Genomic DNA, 20264 nt, shown 5'->3' with positions numbered 1-20264 from the left:
TTTTTCTTTTCAAATGTCATGCAATTCTTTCATTTTAATTTTCTCTTTCCTTTTTGATGCATAGGATATGCATAGCATTAATAACTAGACTGAAATAGCAAGTGCACTGTTAATATTAAAAGCTGAAGGAGAATTTTTTGTTTGCTGCATTGCTGCTGATGCCCCAATTCTTCCTAGAAGCAGCACTGACTAAAAATTAAGTTTTCTTTAAAATTTATTTTTGCATATAAATTAACTTTTTAAAAATCATCCCGCATTGGCAATATGAAAAAAAAGTCCCAATAATTTATAAAGACATTTTTTTCTTACAATATACAAAAAGCTGCTGTATGGATATCCTAAAATCCAATTTTTGTGTGCGGATTTAATTGCATAGTAATCCAGTCCCCAAAGAACATCAAAGGCCACACTCCCCCTCTTTACCAAGATTTCAATTGCTCTCATCAACTTGTAAGTTTAAAGCATGATCAAATTTGTTCTTCAATCATTAGAGCCCTGTTAATATAACTATTCTGCGTGCTCACTCATCCATTCTAAGATTTTGCAACTTCTTTGAGATATCTTCAAGAGGAATCTACAAAGATATCTTTGATTGCAAGAGGCTCTGGGGTAAACTTTATCAACACGTGCTTTGCCACCCCACAGAAGACAACAGGTGACATGGTCCAAGAGAAGTCAAAGCTATTTTTTTTTTCTGTAGATGATTAACCTGTTTTCTCAAAACTATAGCCAAAACATTGTAGACTGCTTGCCTAATTTAACAATCTGACGTCAAATATTGATTTTTTTTTTCCAGGAACAAATGCATTATTCAAGGACATTTCTTGAGTTCTACTACATTAAAACAAAAAGAAATGGACAAGAAAGAGAGAGAAAGAAGGATGGGAGGAAGGAGGAGAGAAAGAAAAACATCCCCCCCAGAGTCAACCAAAACAGACAGAAGCACTGAATGCCAACATTATAAAGCAAAAAAGGAGACTTACCGCTCTCACTGTCAGACTTGTTTTCGTGCTCCGTATCTGTCAGGGTGAGGGCTGAGTTGGACCGACTTGACAGGCAGGAGCTGCGGCCTGATTTGACCCCCCTGCCCCAAAGTCTCATGGCATGCTCTGGGGACATCACTGCTTCATTTTCAGTATCAGCATCTGACCCTGCACTGATAGAGTAACCTCTGTGAGGGAGCCCCATTTCCGCACAAAATGCCAGTCCTCTTCGAGTTGCTGGTTCACAAACTCCTAACTGCCTTAGGGTAAAATTCTGTCCTAATTAGGGGGAAAAAAAGATAACAACTAGTGAGTATATGTTCAGTGTTAGTTTCTTTTCTTTTCTTTTTTTTTTAAGAATGTCTTTCAGAAATAAACACTCAAACATTTAGGCTTTTCAGCGATCAGCACCAGGCGTTTACAGTAGCGTCACGTGGCATAGGATCAAGTGGGCGCAATTATGGGAGGAGGGCGGGGCCCCGACTTAGAGCTCCTTTGTCAACTCTTTAAGCCCATAAGTACCTCCAGAGAGATGGGCAAGTAAAGTGGCCCCAACCATGAGAACTCAACCCAGAGAAAGGATTAGTGCACTGACAGGATTTTGGTAAGCAGACTTGTGAGGCAATGGAAATTGTCAGAATTATCTTCTGTGTCCTGGCTCGGCTCCCCTACAATAAAATTTTCCCACCCAGATGTCACTCCTTTGGAAGAGAAAAGTTTCCCTTCAAGAATAAGTTACTCAAACAGTAGAAACAGGAGTTTGGTCATTCTTCTTATATTTTTCCACCTTGACTTAGCAATCAATATAACACATAGCATTTTGTACATTAAATGTTGGAGTATAACATCTAAAAAATTTGCTGCATGTTTTGTACACTGTTGACTTTCTAGGCTTTTTGCTTTACTACACACCTGAAAACATCTGTATTGATCAGAGTAAACCAATCTTTGCAAATAAAGTGCGCTCTAAAAATAAAGTGGGAGTATTACGTATTTAAAAATTAATGATAAAATCAAGTTCCCTGAAAAATAAATGGCTGTGAACTCTGCAGGCCTTTACTAATAAATTGAGCATAATAAAACTCATGACACTGCAATAACTTAAAGCAAAAGTGTTTAAATTAGGTGACACTTTAAAATGACTGCTGTTATTAATGACTTTTCCAATCCTGTATTTATTCTGGAAATTTCACATGTTTTATACTACTATGGATGAGAAGAGTGAGAAAAATGTTTGCTTGTCATGCATACATGAAGCTTTTCTATTTCTTGTCTCTGGTTGACATGGTAGAGTGTGAGATTTAGGTGCCAATCAGAATCAAACTATAGGTAAAGAATAGTAACCTACAATGACTGATTTAAATGTTGCTATCTCATAACCAAACCTTTTAAGAATATTAAGCATTTATATTACTCATAGTTTTGATTTCCCTACTTCTACCTCTTAAGTCTGTGAACATTTTAATGCTAATAGGTTGATACGAGAAACATACATTATATTTTTTCAAAGAGGGTATTATAAATTATTTGTGATAAAATGATAACATGTTGAATCTTCTCAGAAATAAATCAAACCTAATGGACAATGTAGTAAATATTGGGTTGTAAAGATATTAGCACCCTCCAGGCTGCCGCACATTTTAACTAGTGTGGTTAATTGCTTTATTGCTGTGGTCATATCAGAAGTTGGGATCAGCTTTATCTCGGTCAGACTTCCAAATGGATTCTGACAATGATACTCATAAATAATGAAAATCAGTTGCTACAATTAGCTGCAAATCGAAGTGTGCTTATCAGAGAGATGTGAACAAGTATCTGAACCAAAAAGTATGTCAAAAGAAGTAAAAGAAGAGAAAAAAAGGAAAAAGGGCCTGTGCGTTGAACAGTGAGAAAGCAGGCAAGCTCACTGAGATGAGACACAGTGTTGTCAGTATGTTAAAATCATTACTGCAGATTGTACTTATGAAAGTAAATCTGAACAAGGTCAGTGTCCACATGAACAGTTAATGGAATTGCTGTGGAAGAGCTTACCCACTGCTATTTATATGTCACTTGTAACATACGGGAGGACTCTAAAACATGTAGATATTGCCATCATACATGCTGACTTTTCAAAATAAGGACGCAAAATAATTTTTAAAGAGGGAAAAATAAATAAGATCCTTTGCTTTTTGCTTCTATTTTGAGAGGTGCCCACATTCAGAAATGAAAAGAGAAATAAAAGGCCAGTAACAACTCTCTTTCAATCTCTACAATGTGGCTTGAAACAATTTCCAAGTGATTGGCTTTTCACACTATTGCCATCTTGATGCAAAAAATCTATGAGGTGAAGGAAGCAGAAAACTGTAATCTTTGTTACGCAGGTATGTAAACACAGTTCACTTTGCAACTAAAAACACAACACATCATCCCTATGAATTCATACATGTATCCCAAACTCCATAAATACTTCCCTCCATTGACTTCCCTCTGAAGTCAATGTCTGACAATGATTCAAAATTCTCCAGGGCTGCTTCTGAAATGAAGCTACGATGCAAGCACCACAGCAGGAATCCCTGTTAGATTTCTTTACTGAATTAAAATTTTGTTTTAGTTTCCCCTAGGAGAGAAAACTAAACTTGGCCTCAGTTGGACCCAGGTTAAAGCCACTCACTAGCTCTGTTTAAGTCACTTTACACTCTATTTTTTCATCTTTCAGGGCTGTCCTGACTTGGCTTAGGAGATGGTTTATGTAAATGTCACTCACACAAAAAAGGGCTAAATGAAAAAATCGCTTAAAAATTGAATAACCAGCCAGGCACAGTGGCTCACGCCTGTAATCCCAGCACTTTGGGAGGCCGAGGTGGGCGGATCGCGAGGTCAGGAAATCAAGACCATCCTGGCTAACACAGTGAAACCACATCTCTACTAAAAATACCAAAAAAATTAGCCGGGCGTGGTGGCGGGCACCTGTAGTCCCAGCTACTCGGGAGGCTGAGGCAGGAGAATGGCGTGAACCCGGGAGGCGGGGCTTGCAGTGAGTCGAGATCGCGCCACTGCACTCCAGCCTGGGCGACAGAGCGAGACTCCGTCTCAATAAATAAATAAATAAATAAATAAATAAATACCTTGACAAACGTAATTAATAATCACAGAGAAGTGTATAGTTTGAGAGTAGGGAGAGGATCATTTTCAACTCATTTTCAAATAGCGACACCACCACCAAAGTTGAGTTTTACTTAAGTAATTGCCTTTATTCAAAAATATCCCTACTCCAGACCTCCCTCGGTGCTTCACATTCTGTTATTGTCAATTCTCCTCAATGGCTAAGAAATTTTTATTTTTAGGATCCCTTATTTTAATGCAAACATGCCTGGAAAGATCTAACCTTAAACTAGAATAAATTAGTGTATTCCATTATTTCTTGCAATCTAGCAGTGTTTAGCAAGATAGGCTGCGCTTATGGAAAACATCTGCAGTTTTGACCAGTGCAGGGAAGATGGAGAGAAGAGAGCTCCCTGACTGGGAGAAGCGGTCGATGTGGAGGAGGGCGGGAGGGCTGGGCTGGGCTGGGCTTGTAGTGGAGAGGGTTTTACGGCAGTGCAGAGAAGTGGGAAGAGACAGGACAAGGCAACTGAGATGTCCCTGGGACCAGGCTGAACACTGGACAATACTGCGTAAAGTCAGCTTTGGCTTCAAGGAACAATACTTTTTTCCCATTTTCCATGTTTTCTTTACATTGGAAAAGCCATGTTCTTTGCAGTAGTTCTAACATTGCTTTAATTTCTTTCTTTGCCTTTTACAGTCTTTATATTAATTCTGCTTGGCCAAAACTGGCAAAATAAGTATTTATCTCCTGCACATTGAATTTTGGTAACCTCGATCAGCAGAGCCAACAAGAGTTTCCCATTACAATTTGAAACAGGACCAAAACAATAAATTGTAGCAAGAACAAAGTACACCTGAGGATGGAATTCACTGTGATTAAAAGGCAAGGTTAGCTTGGATTATATTAGGCATTTTTGTTTTATGACACTCATAAATGTGAAAATCTAGAAAAGGAAAACTAAATAAACACAACCTAGGTGGGTTGCATCATTTTTTTTAGGTTCATGTTTTAAAAAACGAGTGAGGGTATTTGACAAAGTAGAAAGGATGGCATAAGGACAAATATTTCAAATGAGGTTGGCACATAGCACAGCTCCCTCTTTAATAAAAGAAGGGGATTGGGAAAATGGGTTAGCTATTTTTCTTTTTCTCATAGAAATTTGTTCTATTTGTCTATAACCTAGTTGGAGCAGTGAGGGATTTTTCAAAGCCGCAATCAGAGTGATGTTCACCAATGGGTAACACATCTACTGTCTCTTGTTTGAGAAATAGATTCTACCCGAGGGACTAGTCTCAGAGGTACACAGGATGACGAAAGCACCCCATGGGGAAGGCATTCTCTCCTCACTAATGTCTGGATTTCTCTAATGTCTAGATTTGTCTTTCTCTCCTTCTCTCTCAGTCTCTTGCTTGTTTGTTCCTTTAAAAAAAATAAACAGTTTTATTGAAACATAACTCACATACCACAAAATGTGCCCACTTAAAGTGTACACTTTAATGGTTTTCAGTATATTCACAGAGTTCTGCAACTATGGGCACAATTAATTTTAGAACATTTTTATCACCCCAAAAAGACACCTCATACCAATTATCAGCTACCTTCTATTTTCCCCTCACCCCTCCCACCCCCAGCCCTAGGCAACCACTCATCCACTTCCCATCCTGAACATTTCAAATAAAGAAGATCCACAATATGTGCTCTTGTGTGACCGGCTTCTTTCACTTAGAATAATATTTTCAAAGTTCTTCCATGTCATAGCATGCATCAGTACTCCATTCCTGTTTACGGCTGAATAATATTCCACTGTATGGACACACCATCGTTTATCCATTCATCAGTTAATGGACATCTGAGTTATCTCTATTTTTTTGACTACTATGAGAATGCTTCTAGGAACATTCCCGTACAAGTTTTCATGTGTACATATGTCTTCATTTTTCTTGAGCAGATCCCTAGGAGAGGAACTGCTGGGGTATATGGTAACTCTGTAGTGAACCTTTTGAGGAGCTGCTGGACTGTTTTCCACACTGACTGCAGTGTTTTATATTCCCAATAGCAGTGTATGAGGGTTTTAATTCTGCACATCCTCGCGAACACTTGTTATCATCTATTGGTTCTCTTTTATACCACACTTTACGTGGGACTTGGAGTTTGCAATGAGGGCTTAAAATATAGGTCATTGGCACTGAAATTTAGAGGGCAAACAAGAATCATTGTTCCCCTGAAAAGCAGCTGATTCTGTGAGTCTGCTATGCAAATTTATTATTATTTTATTCTATCATGTTTCTTTCCCTTCTATTATGCTGCTTTCATTCCATCTAAAATATTTTTCTATTAAAATCAGAAATATTATTCAGCATAGAAAATCTACCTTTGGAATTACATCCTACAGAAATAAAATCACCTGATCTTAAATATACAGAATGTTTAATTAAACAAGTTGTTTACTACAGCATCGTCACAAAATTTTAAATAACCCAAATGTTGGCCAGAAAGAGAATGGCTGGAGAAGTTGCATGCCCATGCTGTGGAACACTGTGGTTAGCATAGAGAATGAGCTGGACCCATGTCTTCAGATCTGCAGGGAAGCTCATTTGTATATATTTTAAGTAGAAAAAAAAATGCAAATTGTAGAATTGTGTATATAGTATAATCCCACTTTTGGAAATTAAGGAAGAGGACCCACAGGTTATATAAGTTGAATCTGAATAAAGGTGAGGAAGGAGATATATAACTGTTATAATGGGTCATTTAGAAAAGGTCGTAAATGAAGGAAATTAGTAATTTTCTATTTTATAGTTTTGAATTTTTACTTCTCATGATAATTATTTCAATAATTTAAAAACATAATAAAGAAAAAATTAAAGCCTATCTTCTTTCTAAAAAACAAATATATTTTCTTGATTTGCTGTTTAATAGCTTCTATTCAATAATTAGAAATTTAATTTATTGCCTCTTCTAGGGGAAGCTCAGTTTTAAAAATCCTTCCTCGTTTATTGTAAAGAAATGAAACTTTGTAAGATACATGGGAGCATTTTCCCCCCCATTTCAATCCTTCCCTTTTTCTTTATCATATATGGATTGTTTTAAAGGAGAATAACCATTCATTTCTCCTACAGTAACCCCAAAATTGAATATGGGAAAAAATGGATGAATAAACATAAATTTAATGCACATAAATAAAACAATCTACAGCTGTCTTTAATTATTTTCCTTGGCTATTGTGAGCTTGAATGGAATTATTTATTCTCAGGCATGGAGTGACGTTCCTCCATCAGTCAAGCAGAACATAAAACTACAAATTGGGAAAGCATTTCTTATTAGGTGCTTGTTGAATCAGCGGCACCACCATGTTATCCAGAGTTCTCTCTTTTGCTGTATTTGCAAAATGGTAAGAAGATTCCACAACGAAAGAAGTATATGTAATTTTATTTCCAAATGCATATTTTATGGGACACTTCAAACTCTTTAACCTTTTATATTAAATGTGTCACCATTTGAACAAAATACCCATTCTTGAACATGCAATAGAAATTTCAGCCAGGGTACAAACCTTTATTCATAAGGCCCTACAAAAAACAAGTTTAAGAAATTAACTTAAAGTCCCACTAAATACCTTAAGGTCCCCACCCCATTTAAACTACTTACTTGATTTATGTATGAATATGTTGTTAATACCCATAACCATATATTGATACCCATGAATTTCCAGAGGACGCTGAAAATGACCACTGGACACCATACTCATAATCTAATTGATTACTCAGAACACAAGTCTAATGGAAGCCATTGCAGGATATCCCCTCAGCAATCATCACAAATGTAGCTTTCAATGGAAATTCCAGGCTGGGCACTAGGGTGAACTTGAGGAGGTGGGTGAGAAAGGGAAACCCTAGGTATATGTGCAAGCTGAGAAGCCAGGACTAGAATGAATGGCCCCAGAAAAGATACGATAAAATTTGTGAGGCCCCCAGGGGAGGACGAACATATGGATACTGAATGGAAGGTTTGGTGGCCCAAATAAGAAAAATTAGGTTGTGAGTTGGCTGACGTATTAAGAAAGAGCATGTCTTAGACCTGGAAATGAAGGATTTAATGGGGCAACCATAAAAAAAACTTTTAACAACCATTTGTAAGTAAGAAATGACTTTAAAATAGTTCTTTCTTAAAATCAAAAACATTCTGAAAATAAATTTGCTTCATATTTTTACTTAGAAATGACTTATTTAGAACAATCCAAGGCCCGGCAATGATAATACGCCTGCAATGTACCTGCTGATATCTGATAGTCGAACTGCAGTAGGTATTGGTATAAATACGCCTGTGGTTTGGCATAAAGCGGCAGGTGTTTAATAATTGCGACTGAAGCGGCACCGCGGTGAGTCACACTGTGGATCCAAAACGGGCAACGTGGCAAGGAACCAGATACAAGTTGAGCAGTAAGCTGGGGCTCAAGACATCAGACCAATGAAGGCCGAGGCAGGGGGAAAGGATTACCCCCACTGCGTCCTGAGGAGGGCTGTAAGCTACATCTATCTACTCACACCTTCTGGTGGGTAATCCACAAAGCAGGTTGGCTGCCGAGCCTGAAAGAAGCCGTTGCCTACTTAACAGCCAAAATTAGTTAACAATCAGTTAGGCAGGGGAGCTAAAAGAGGGAGCTAAGAGGACAACCATTAACGTGAAACAATGATAAACTAGAGCTATTTAACTTGTGTGTTTAAGTACAGAAATGTAAGGTTGAGTAAACATGACCATCTAAATCCTTTAATCCTGCCGCTGACATTTATAGTGACTGAGAAGGATTAATCACTTTGATCTCTAAATGAATCATTTTAAGCAGTTAATATTTAAAAGTAATAAACTTTGGAGTTGCAGTAATTAGCCCAGTGGATCTGATTAATGTTTCAGGTTTTTGTCTTTTTTCATAAAACTCGATTCTCACAAAAATAAGCTTTCTCGGCACCAGTATTTCAGAAAACATGAAAAGGGGTTTCAGATTCCTTTCGTTTTTGTCTGATGACAGAGGTGAGGGGGAACACTGGGGAAATGAAGAGTTTGGGGTCTAACTGGAAATTCATAGCAGCATTAAGTGCTGAACGGTAGGACCACATGGTCATATTTCTTTTGAAGTCTCAGATCAGTTCACATTATTCACTATAATGGCATCCAAGACTAAACTAAATCTCAGTCTTTACAATTAAAAGCATTTTCCTCTTGGCTCTCAAATCTTCCTCTTTCACAATTTCCAACATGTCTGAATGGTTAATAGATTTTCATAATGCAAAAAAATACAAATAAATAAAATAAAAATAAGAAGAGTAACAAAAATAATTCATTCCATTTCACATCCAAAGCAGGATAAAATGGTGCAGACATTATTATTTTAACCAAAGGAGTTATTGACACTATTTTTATATCTGTCCAATGCTACCAGTGACATTCTAAAATTATATGTACAACCTTCATGTTATATATTTAAGAAATATGATTTCAATTCTTTTGACCTAGCCAGAACATACAATATAAAGAAACATTTAAAAACTACTTATCATTTTAGTAATATTCTAATAAAACTGCCCCCCCCCCCAAAAAAAGTAGTCTATATCTAAGAGCTTAAAACAGGCTCTTTTTTATTTGGAAACTGATGAAAATATTTGAAGATCTGGTCCCATCTATGACACAAACTCTTTATTCTCTCAGTACAGTCCTGGATATGTTGTATATGCTATTATCTTAATGGGCAAAATGCCTTTATCCAGCAAAACATTATAGTGCGATGACAGCAGAGGTTGTTTTTGAAAGATTGTGGTTATGGTTCAGTAGAGACAGTGCAACTCTGCTCTTGGCACCAAATCAAATCTCACCCCTGTGGAAGCCGGGAAAATACAAACCCAGAACTTTCCATGTTCAACTACAGTTGTTTGAACATGCTGATTTTTGCTTCTGTTGTATTTATTACTATTTAGGTAAATTTCATAGGCAGTGAAATACACAGATCTAAAGTGGATACTTCCGTGAGTTTTAACAAATGTACCCACCATGACCCCAAGCAAGATAAGATCACGCCCACAAAGCTCTCCCGTACCCAGTCAATCCCCACCCAACAGGCAACCACTGTCCTGATTTCTTCTACAGAAGATTAGTTTTGTATGTTCTTGAATCTTATAAAAATGGAGTCATACAGGATGTACTCAGGATCCATTTGCTCGGTGGATCTTTAAGATTCTTCCACATTGTTGCAAGTATCTGTAGATCACTCTTTTGTGTTGCCAAATCATATTCTATTGTATTAATATACAATTGTTATATCCATTCTCTTGGTGATACCAATATGGGCCTATTATGAATAAAGCTGCTATGAATGTAAGTTTTTATTTACTTTGGGTAAATACTAAGGAGATGAATTACTGGGCCCAGGGGGAGATGTTATTTTTAACTTTAGATAAGAAATTGCCCAACAGTTTCCAAAGCAGTTGTGTCATTTTACATATGAAAGTTTCTGTTGTTCCACATCCTCAATATTTGGTGCTATGGATCTTTTTTAATTTTAGCCATTCTAGAAGATGAGTGGTAGTATTTCATTGTGGTTTTAATTTTCATTTCTCTGATGGCTAATGGTGTTGAGCATTTTTCACAGGCTTATTAGTCACTTGTGTCTGTTTTCTGTGATGTTTCTATTAGAAGTTTTTTGCCCATTTTAAAACTTGGTTATTTATCTTTTGCTGTTGATTTGTAGAAGCTCTTTATATATTCTAGAGACAAGTCCTGTGATAGATAGATACGATAATTTTCTCCCAGATTGTGGCTTTGCTTTTCATTTTCTTAAAAGTAATGTCTGATAAGCAAAATTTTGTGATTTTGATGAAGTCCAATTTATCAATTTTTTTCTTTTATATTTATTCCTCTTAGGATCTTTCTAAGATATCTTTGTCTATCTCAGGTTTGTGAGGATATTTAAGAACACATGTAGCTTTTTACTGTGGTTTTCTAATAGAAACTAGAAAGAGAAAAGAGTAGAGTAGAAAAGTGACTGAAATTTGATTGTAGTTTTCTTCTGGACCTAGAACTCACCAGCTGTTGTCTGAGTGAACATTTTAACAAGCTTGAGTCTCTGTCTTCCTCATGTATACAATGCACTCAGAGGCTCTCAAAGATCTCCCAACCATATCAGTTTATGCAGAGGCACAAAAAAGGCAGCAAAATGGAACATGGAAAAAAAAAAAAAAAAAAAGCTAAGAATAATAGCATCAAGAGTCCAAGGAGAGAAATGGAAAAGAAAAAGTTAAAATTTCCTTTAGCATTGGGGACTTTTGGTTTATATTTCGTCCCTAAAATAAATCAAAAGCACAATGCTGTGTTCTGATCTGGCTCCTCCCTTAAACACCGTTTCTGAAGTTCATCCTGAATTGAAAACCAAGCCATCAGGGCAGCAGGGACATTAACAAGCTAGATCTGGCCATCTGGAAAGGTGCTTTTCTTCTCCAACCCCCAAAGGGTAGAACCAACCTGCTGCAGTTCTGAAGCAGGAATTATTTTTGGCCTTTGACCTTTTGACTGAAAATCAGAAGGTGTTCCTTCACAGCCTCACTCTCAAATGCAACCTCTGTGAATATTTTGCAGTTTTTTTCTTTCAGTTTTTTGTGTTATTGTTTATTTCACACACTATAATGAGAGCTTCTGTGTAAAGTTTTGAGCACAGCTATTCATGAGTTGCTTTTTTTTTTTGGCTTCTTCCTAAGTCAGAACTTCAAAAACTATATAGAAAGTCCTCACTTTAGGAATTTGTTGGGTTTAGAAGTTGGTAAGGATCAGTATGTATTTTCCCACGAAAACAACATGGAGGATGCCAAGATGGAATACACAGGTCTTCTGAGTTATCTGTGTCTGAATGAAGAACTGGATGAATTGTACTCTAGGGCATGGCTTCCATGTGTGAGACTGTCTCTTTGAACAAATGTACCAACGAGGAAGATCCCACCTACAGTAGCCGCTTCCATTGATTTCCTGCTAACCAAGCGGGGAGAAACTTCCCAGGCAAATCCCCTGGATATATGAATGCTCAACGAACGATGCCAGGATAGGGGCTGTATAGTAGGGGTGTAGAATTTGGGATTACTACCGCCTTTCCCACACTAATAGGAAAATCCATTCTTCTTTTCACGTTTACTGACCGTGTGAATTTCTCTCTTGTGAATTGTCTATGCATGCCATTTCCCACTGGGCTGTTTATCTTTCTGTTTTCAAACTGTAATAGTCATTCAGTATATTATAGATATAGACATTATATATGTCATAAGAATTATAAACATATTTCCCAATGTAGTGATTTTGTTTCTGCGTATTTTAATTTACATGTAAAAGGTTTTAAATTTTAAAACTAATCATTTAAGTCTATCTTTTCTTCTGGGTTTTCTGTTACAAACATTCTAATTTTCTATTACAAAATTTCTCCCCTACTCTTGAGTCCCTGGGATGGGCTGTGTGGATTCAAACCACTTTCTTCTTGCCACCTTTATTATAAGGACTGGAAAGCAAAAATGGCAAATGCTTCGTCGTCTTCTTTTTTTTTGAGACGGAGTCTCGCTCTGTCGCCCAGGCTGGAGTGCAGTGGCGCAATCTCGGCTCACTGCAAGCTCCGCCTCCCGGGTTCACGCCATTCTCCTGCCTCAGCCTCTCCGAGTAGCTGGGACTACAGGCGCCCGCCACCACGGCTGGCTAATTTTTTGTATTTTTAGTAGAGACGGGGTTTCACCATGTTAGCCAGGATGGTCTCGATCTCCTGAACTCGTGATCCGCCCGCCTCGGCCTCCCAAAGTGCTGAGATTACAGGCGTGAGCCACCGCGCCCGGCCGCTTCGTCTTGTTGTGCAGCTAAGTACGGTCATGTATAACAGCTCTGAAAAGAGAGGGGTAGCGAGAAGTCTCAGGGGAGTAAAATGAACTAGTCCAATGTAGAGAAGGCCTTCCTACCTGTACGTTCATTCTTATTCCAACAGGAATATGAAAGCACAGCTGCCACCTGGGCACCAAGGGGACAAAAGCTACCTGCTAAGAATGACGAAGATGAAAAAGATAGAGAGATGCCTTAATATCTTTAAGCCCTGGCTAGATAGTCTATCTCTGGACTTCTTGTTTTATAAGAAAATGATTCTCTTCAGTTTTTAAGCTGAAGCGTTCTGCTACTCATGGCCCAAGTCATTCCTATCTTACTCAGTCTCCCAAATTAACTTCTAGAATTCTTGCTTTACTTTTTACATTTGTCTTTAATCCATCTTAATTTATTTTTGAATATGCTGAGAGATATGGGTCCAATTTTATATTCTTCCAGATGGATAACCAGTTGTGCCAGCACCATTTATCAAATCCCACTGAATAGAAAAACCTTTTTTTTTGTTTTATGTTAAACTTCCCTACATACTAGGATCTATTTCTGAAATTTTTGTCTATTCCATGAATCTACTTGTCTTTATTTATGCCAATATCATATAAACATGATTACAGCAGCTTCATCATACTTTTAAAAATACATATTAAGTCCATTTTGTCCTCACTATTTGACTTTTAAATATGGTTTTGGCTATTTCCAGAAATTTGAAAACATGAATTTTATGATCACTTGAATTTTAAGATAAATTTGAAGATCACTCACTCCAATTAAAATTAACCCTAACCCACTGGAATTCTATTTGATATCCTTAACTTCTATGCATTAGTTTGGGGAGAATTAATATTCTTATGGTATCATCTTCCCATCCAAAAACATTGATTATTTATTTAGATCCTGTTTTATGTCTTTTTAATAATATTTTATAGGTACCTTCATATTAGGTCACATAGCATGCTTGCAAAATTTAGTCCAAAGAATTTTATAGTGTCTGTCGCCTTTGTATAGGATTTTTTTTTTCTGACTTCCAAGCAGTAGATATTAATAACAGGTATCAGGCATTATTCTAAACAGTTTACATATATTAACTCATTTTATCCTCAATAAACTACAGCACAATCTATGAATAATGAAAATGGAGGCATAAAGAAATCATGTAACTTGTCCAAAAAAGTTCCTTGGCCAAGATTAGGTAACCTGCCAGTCAGCTAAGGCAAGGCAGATCCGGGATTCACAAACAGGTCATGTGGATTCAGAACCTACACTCTCAACCGTTATACCCCATGATCTACACTGTCTGTATATTTATTTTGTATTCATCCAAATACCAAATTCACTTCAAATTCTTTTTTTTAATTTCTAGAGACACATGGTTTTTGTATGCATACAACCATATCTTTAACAGATTTTAACTTTTTCCAAAATATATATCAATTGTTTAATTTTCTTATGACAATTGCTAAAACATCTAAAACAATTTTGAATAATAATTGTGAGAATAGGTAAACCTTTCTTATGTTCCTATTTCAATTGAAATGTCCTGGAATCTCACTTTTTAGAATGCTGTTTAGTGTCTGGAATGATCATGTCAAATATTACTACCATATTGAAGTGTTTTTTCTACTTGTGAGTTTATTTGAATAAAGAATGGTTTCTAAATCTTTTCCAAAACTTGCAAATCATCTGTTGATAAGATCATGTTTTTCCACTTTGATATATTAATCTAATTATGTTAGTAGATTTCTGAACACTGAAAAATCCTTGTATATTCAGCAAGGATTAGTAACCACTTGGTTATTAATTTGGTCTAGCATATTATTCTTTTTATGTATTGCTGGATTCTTTTTGACGGAACTTGCTCTGTCACCCAGGCTGGATCAGGCCAATCGACTCAACGCCCTCCGGTTCACCCATTCTCTTGCTCACCCTTCATACTGGGACTACAGGCCCTGCCACCACCCCGGCTAATTTTTTGTATTTTATAGAAAGGGGGTTCACCATGGTCTCGATCTCTGACCTCTGATCCCCCCCCCTCGGCTTCAAAATCTTACCGCACCCGGCCTGTATTGCTGGATTCTTAAATGCAAATACTTGTTTTAAATTTTCACACACCTACTGAAAAGCAATTTTGGTAGGTAAAGCAATTTATGTATGATTTCTTTTTTTGTACTATTCTAATCAAGTTTAGTTATTAAGGTTATGCCAACTTCATAACGTGAACTTTGATGCCTTCCATCTGTTATGAAGGGTGCTGTTGAATAGATTTTTAAACATTAAACTTAGTTGTACTTTGAAGGTTATGTAAAATGTACCTAGGAACATATCTGGCCTTTGAAATGGTCTCTCTTTTAATCACCTTTCTCATCTTGTCTGAAATAATTGGTGTAGACAAGTTTGCTCCATGTTCTGAAATCTTTTGGGGTTTATCATATTTTCTGAGAAAAAATAAATCCCTCTAGATTTTTCAAATTTATTGCTTGGAATAATAGCACCTCTTAGTTCTTACAGTCTTTTTAGGATGTCTTCTTATTTTTGTTCTCATTATTTCTTAATTAGGATCATAGGTGCTTTCTATTTTATTAGCCTTTTTAAAGACTTAGCTGTTTTGTTTGTTTTAAATTTCAGTTATATCTTATGTACCTCTTCCTACTTCCTCTGATTTATTTTCCAGACATTGTACTCTACTCATTTCTTGTCTTTTTTTTTTTTTCTTTTTCCTTTTTTTGAGACAGAGTCTTGCTCTGTCGCCCAGGCTTGAGTGCAGTGGCACGATCTCGGCTCACTGCAACCTCCACCTCCCAGGTTCAAGCAATTCTCCTGCCCCAGCCTCCCAAGTAGCTGGGATTATAGGCGCGCACCACCACACCCAGCTAGTTTTTGTATTTTTAGTAGAGACGGGGTTTCTCCGTGGAACTCCTGACTTCAGCTGATCTGCCCACCTTGGCCTCCCAAAGTGCTGGGATTACAGGCGTGAGCCACCGTGCCTGGCTTGAACTCATTTCTTAAATATAGAGTACATTCCTATTTTGTTAGTCTTTGTTCTTGATTTCTTCGCAATGTTTTTCCTATGATTATGACTTTCACTGTCTCCCATACATTTTGGAAGTAGAATTTTCATTGCTCTTGATTGCTTTTTATCATAGTCAAAGGACATCATAATCCAAGGGGCAAAAGTGTTTTTCTTCATTTATCTTTTTGTTATTTATTCCTAATTATATTTTTGTTATGTATTTCTAATTTTACTACATTTTATGAGAAAATGTTTTGGCTTATAAAATCTATTTTCTGAATTTTTAATGTTTCTTTAGATGGCCAAATACATAATCAGTTTCTGCAACTATCCCATAGAAATATAAAAAATTGTATCATTTCTGACAGTTATAAATTTCTGTATATATATCTTAGCTAAAATTTTTGATTAATATTATATAATTGCTGTCTTATTTTTGTCTTTCAGATCTGCCTGATTCTGAAGGAAGTGAATCAAAATATCTCACTACTACCGTGTTTTAACCATCTTTCTTTTTTTAATAGTTTTTGCTTATAAATTTAGCTACTATATTATTGTTTAATGTATGCATTTTAAGAATGTTCTTCTTCTGCACAGTATGCCTTTTATCACTTACCCAGTGGTCCTTTTTATCCTGTTGAGAGTTTTTAATCACAAATTCCATCTTTCCTGATATTAATACTGCCATTCCTCCTTTCTTTTTGTTTGTATTCACCTAATATATCTTTATTCTCAACCATTTTCTTTACCATTTTAAGTGTATGTCTTATAAATACCAATAACTTTTATGAAACAATTTAGTTGTTTATGTCAAAATGCAGTACATTTATTTATTTTATTTTTTGGAGACAGAGTCTCGCTCTGTCGCCCAGGCTGGAGTGCCGTGGCATTGATCTTGGCTCACCACAACCTCCATCTCACGGGTTCAAATGATTCTTGTGCCTTAGTCTCTTGAGTAGCTGGGACCACAGGCTCCTGCCACCACACCTGGCTAACTTTTGTATTTTCAGTAGAGAACGGGTTTCTGCATGTTGACCAGGCTGGTCTTGCACTCCCAGCCTCAAGTGATCCATCCACCTCGGCCTCTCAAAGTGCTGGGATTACAGGCGTAAGTCACCGCACCCGGCCAAAATGCAGTACATTTAAATTTTAGGTGATAGGTTAATAGCGTAGATTTGACTCCTTTCATCTTGTTTTTTGATTATTCATGATTTTTCCTGTTGCCTTTTTTTCCTTGGAGCTGTTTTTGCTAAATTGGTCAGACTGCTACTCAATCCCTTTCCTCACTGCTAATTAGGTGGGTCTATTGTCCTCTTTTCACTGTATTAATGATGACCTTCCCACTCCGGACATTCATATTCAAATATATGTTTCTCATTGTCATATGAATGCAAGATAGCAATTATTTCCCTTCGCTAAAGCTCTATTTCATAACTGTTTCCCAACTCTCCCTCTTCAGATGAGATGAGAATTTGGAACACTTTTACTCTTCTACTTTCCTCCAACTGCTGGATTTTGCTGAGACAGGTAAATGCTTTTAGTTCCAGCCTTCTGTTAAGGTTTCTCTTGTAGTGCTTCTGAGACATTTCCAGTTGCTCTGTAATCATCGTTTGAGATTTAACTATATACACTGTAGAGTTGCTTTCTCATCATTGCCTCCTCTTCGGAGGTCATGATTCTGATTCAGTTGGTATTTCTTCTTGAGTACTTCCTTAGATGGTGTATGTACACTGTTGACACGGTCTCTGAATCCCAGCATTACGTATCTTTCATTTACTCTGAGAGATACATGCTATTGATGGGGTTCAGGACATGCTACCCAAAAATGGCATCTTGGCATTTGAGAAAACAGCAGAAGCAGGAAGGCCACTCTCACCTTCCCCTTGCCCTTCTCCCCTGAAGCAGGACATAAGATCCTCATCCAAGAGGTGCCCTCCCTATACGAGGAGGAAGCAACATCCGTATCTCTGAAGACACAAGGACACAGAGAAGAATCTGAACGAACAGGCCCTGCCCAGTTCCTCCCAGTTTATCACCATTCAGTCCCTGTGTCCAATCATACTTCTCCGTGACTGTCCACTCTTCATCCAACCTCGCACAAAAATGCACAAGTTTACCCGTTTCTTTGGGCATTCGTTTCCTTATAAAGGTGCTTGTGTCTCCCAAAACCTACATTACATGAATTTGTGTGCATTTCTCTTGTTAATCTGTCTTTTGTTATAGGGGCCTTAGTCATGAACCTAGTGGCGCGTGGCAAAAGAAATCTGTCCTCTCCTACAGTGTCTTCTCTGCAAATAAGATCCCTGGGTTGCATTTTTTTTTTCTCTCAGTAGGTGTTATTCCACTGTTTTTAAGCTTTTATTGTTGCAGATGATAAATTCATTGTTGGTGTTATTTATTTTTAGTAAGTAAAAAAAAGCAACCTGCCTTTTCTCTGTGGAACCTTGTAAACTCTCTTTATCCTTGAAGTTAAAGGATTTTTCTAGAATGTGCCTCAGTTTGTGTGTGTGCATTCTGTTGTCTTCTTAATTTTATCTGAAATTCTCTTTTCTGTTTTGAGTTGTTTCTTCTACCTGGTCTTCAAAACCATTAACCTCTCTTCTTCAACTAATCTGTTGCCATTTTTAGTTTGTAAATTACGATTTTAATTTTTTCTCCAGCATTTGGTGGCCATTGTTTGTTTTGTTGTTGCTTTTTTGTTGTTATCGTTCTGGGATTTCCGCACATGCTTTAGTTACAATATTTTATTTTGGTTATTTTGGTTCAGGTTGTCTTCTCTTATCTCCATTGTTCATTTTCATTATAAGCTTCATAATCTATCTCTTTTGCATCTTATCCCACTTCCTGAATTCTGGGTGCCATTAAATTTGTCGTTTTCCTGAGCTGCTTTAAGAAAGAGCAGGAAATCGTGTTAGATTCTTGGGACCAACATCTCAACTGTTTTGTTTTCTTAGACGACATTCTTGCCATATCAGAGGGAGAAATGCATCTGTTCAGGCTTCCCCAGCTCCTGAGGGGCCAAGGAAACCAGCTGCTCCCACAAGGCAACATTTGCCCAAGTGGGGGCCATGGGAGGGGCAGGCCAGCCTCTCTCTGGAACCACCAGGCCACAGCATTCTTCTTGGCCTTCGCATTAGGGCTTCACCCCATTCCACGCTCTCTTCTGGCACAAAGCAGAAAACACCTGCACCAGCTTGGTCCTTCAGGATCCTAACAGAGTTGCAGATGTCATGTGTACCCTCGATCACTGCTCAGCTCACAGGAGGTAGCGAGTCCGCTGGGAGATGAGTGGGTGAGCCCTCATTCAAGCCACCATCATGCCAGGATCCAAGATACATATTTACAGAACATTCAGACTGCTCCTCTAATGTCCTTTTGTTTCCTCACAAGGGTTATCCTTGGTAAGAGGCAGGTGTAGCATCTGGAATGTTTGCATACAAGATGGGCTAGCGCTCAGGATACAGCCCATAAGGGAGGTCCGGCAGTGGGGAATCAAGGCTTGTGGGAGCTACTTTCCCTCTTCTCTTTCTTTCCTCTCCCCAGTGGAATACCCCAGACTACACTCGAATTGGCCTTGAACCAGCAAGGGCAGGAGGTGAGAAACAGAAGCCATGCTTCTGGGGGCTGGGGGTGCTCAGCACTACTGATGATGGTAAGAATGAAGAGACAGCACGGCCCAAAGAGGGGAGTTTCTGGGAGTGGAGCCACGCTGTCAGCAAAGACCAGAGATGAGGCACACGTAGAAATCAATCGGTGCCTGTTGCTGTCAATCTGCCTTCCTTCTTCCTTCCCTTCTTTGCAAATTTATTTTCTGTTTTAATTTCAGTAATGTACAAACATAGATATCATGGCGTTTTTCAAATTTAAAAACAGAGTCCTGGCCGGGCGCAGTGGCTCACGCCCGTAATCCTAGCGCTTTGAGAGGCCGAGGTGGGCGGATCACCTGAGGTCGGGAGTTCGAGACCAGCCTGGCCAACATGGTGAAGCTCCCATCTCTACTAAAATTTCAAAAATTAGCTGGGCGTAGTGGCAGGCACCTGTAATTCCAGCTACTCGGGAAACTGAGGCAGGAGACTCGCTTGAACCCAGGAGGCAGAGGTTGCAGTGAGCCGAGATCGTGCCATTTCACTCCAGCCTGGGCGACAGAGTGAGACTCCGTCTCAAAAACAAAAACAAAAAACAGAGTCCTTCCTCTCCATTGCCATTCTACAAATAAAGAATAAGTGGTAGTCTTCAAATGTTAAAATTCTTAAATTCACAACCCCAACACTGATTATTGACTAACTCTTATATACTT

General features: G+C 37.9%; 1 protein-coding gene across 1 annotated transcript in view; it reads right to left on the bottom strand.

Moving 5' to 3' along the window:
• The window catches only part of TENM3 (teneurin transmembrane protein 3), a 1044221-nt gene that overhangs the window by 441735 nt on the left and 582222 nt on the right, over positions 1–20264 (bottom strand). Inside the window, exon 5 of the mRNA XM_058436908.1 lies at positions 984–1262. Within this exon, the coding sequence (XP_058292891.1) occupies positions 984–1262 (279 nt within the window). The remainder of the gene's footprint in view (positions 1–983; positions 1263–20264) is intronic.

This window comes from Hylobates moloch, unplaced genomic scaffold (genome assembly GCF_009828535.3).
Source record: "Hylobates moloch isolate HMO894 unplaced genomic scaffold, HMol_V3 SCAFFOLD_3, whole genome shotgun sequence".
Classification (NCBI taxonomy): Eukaryota; Metazoa; Chordata; class Mammalia; order Primates; family Hylobatidae; genus Hylobates; species Hylobates moloch.
The sequence above is the reverse complement of the archived record's forward strand: the minus strand, read 5'-3'. Positions and strand labels throughout refer to the sequence as shown.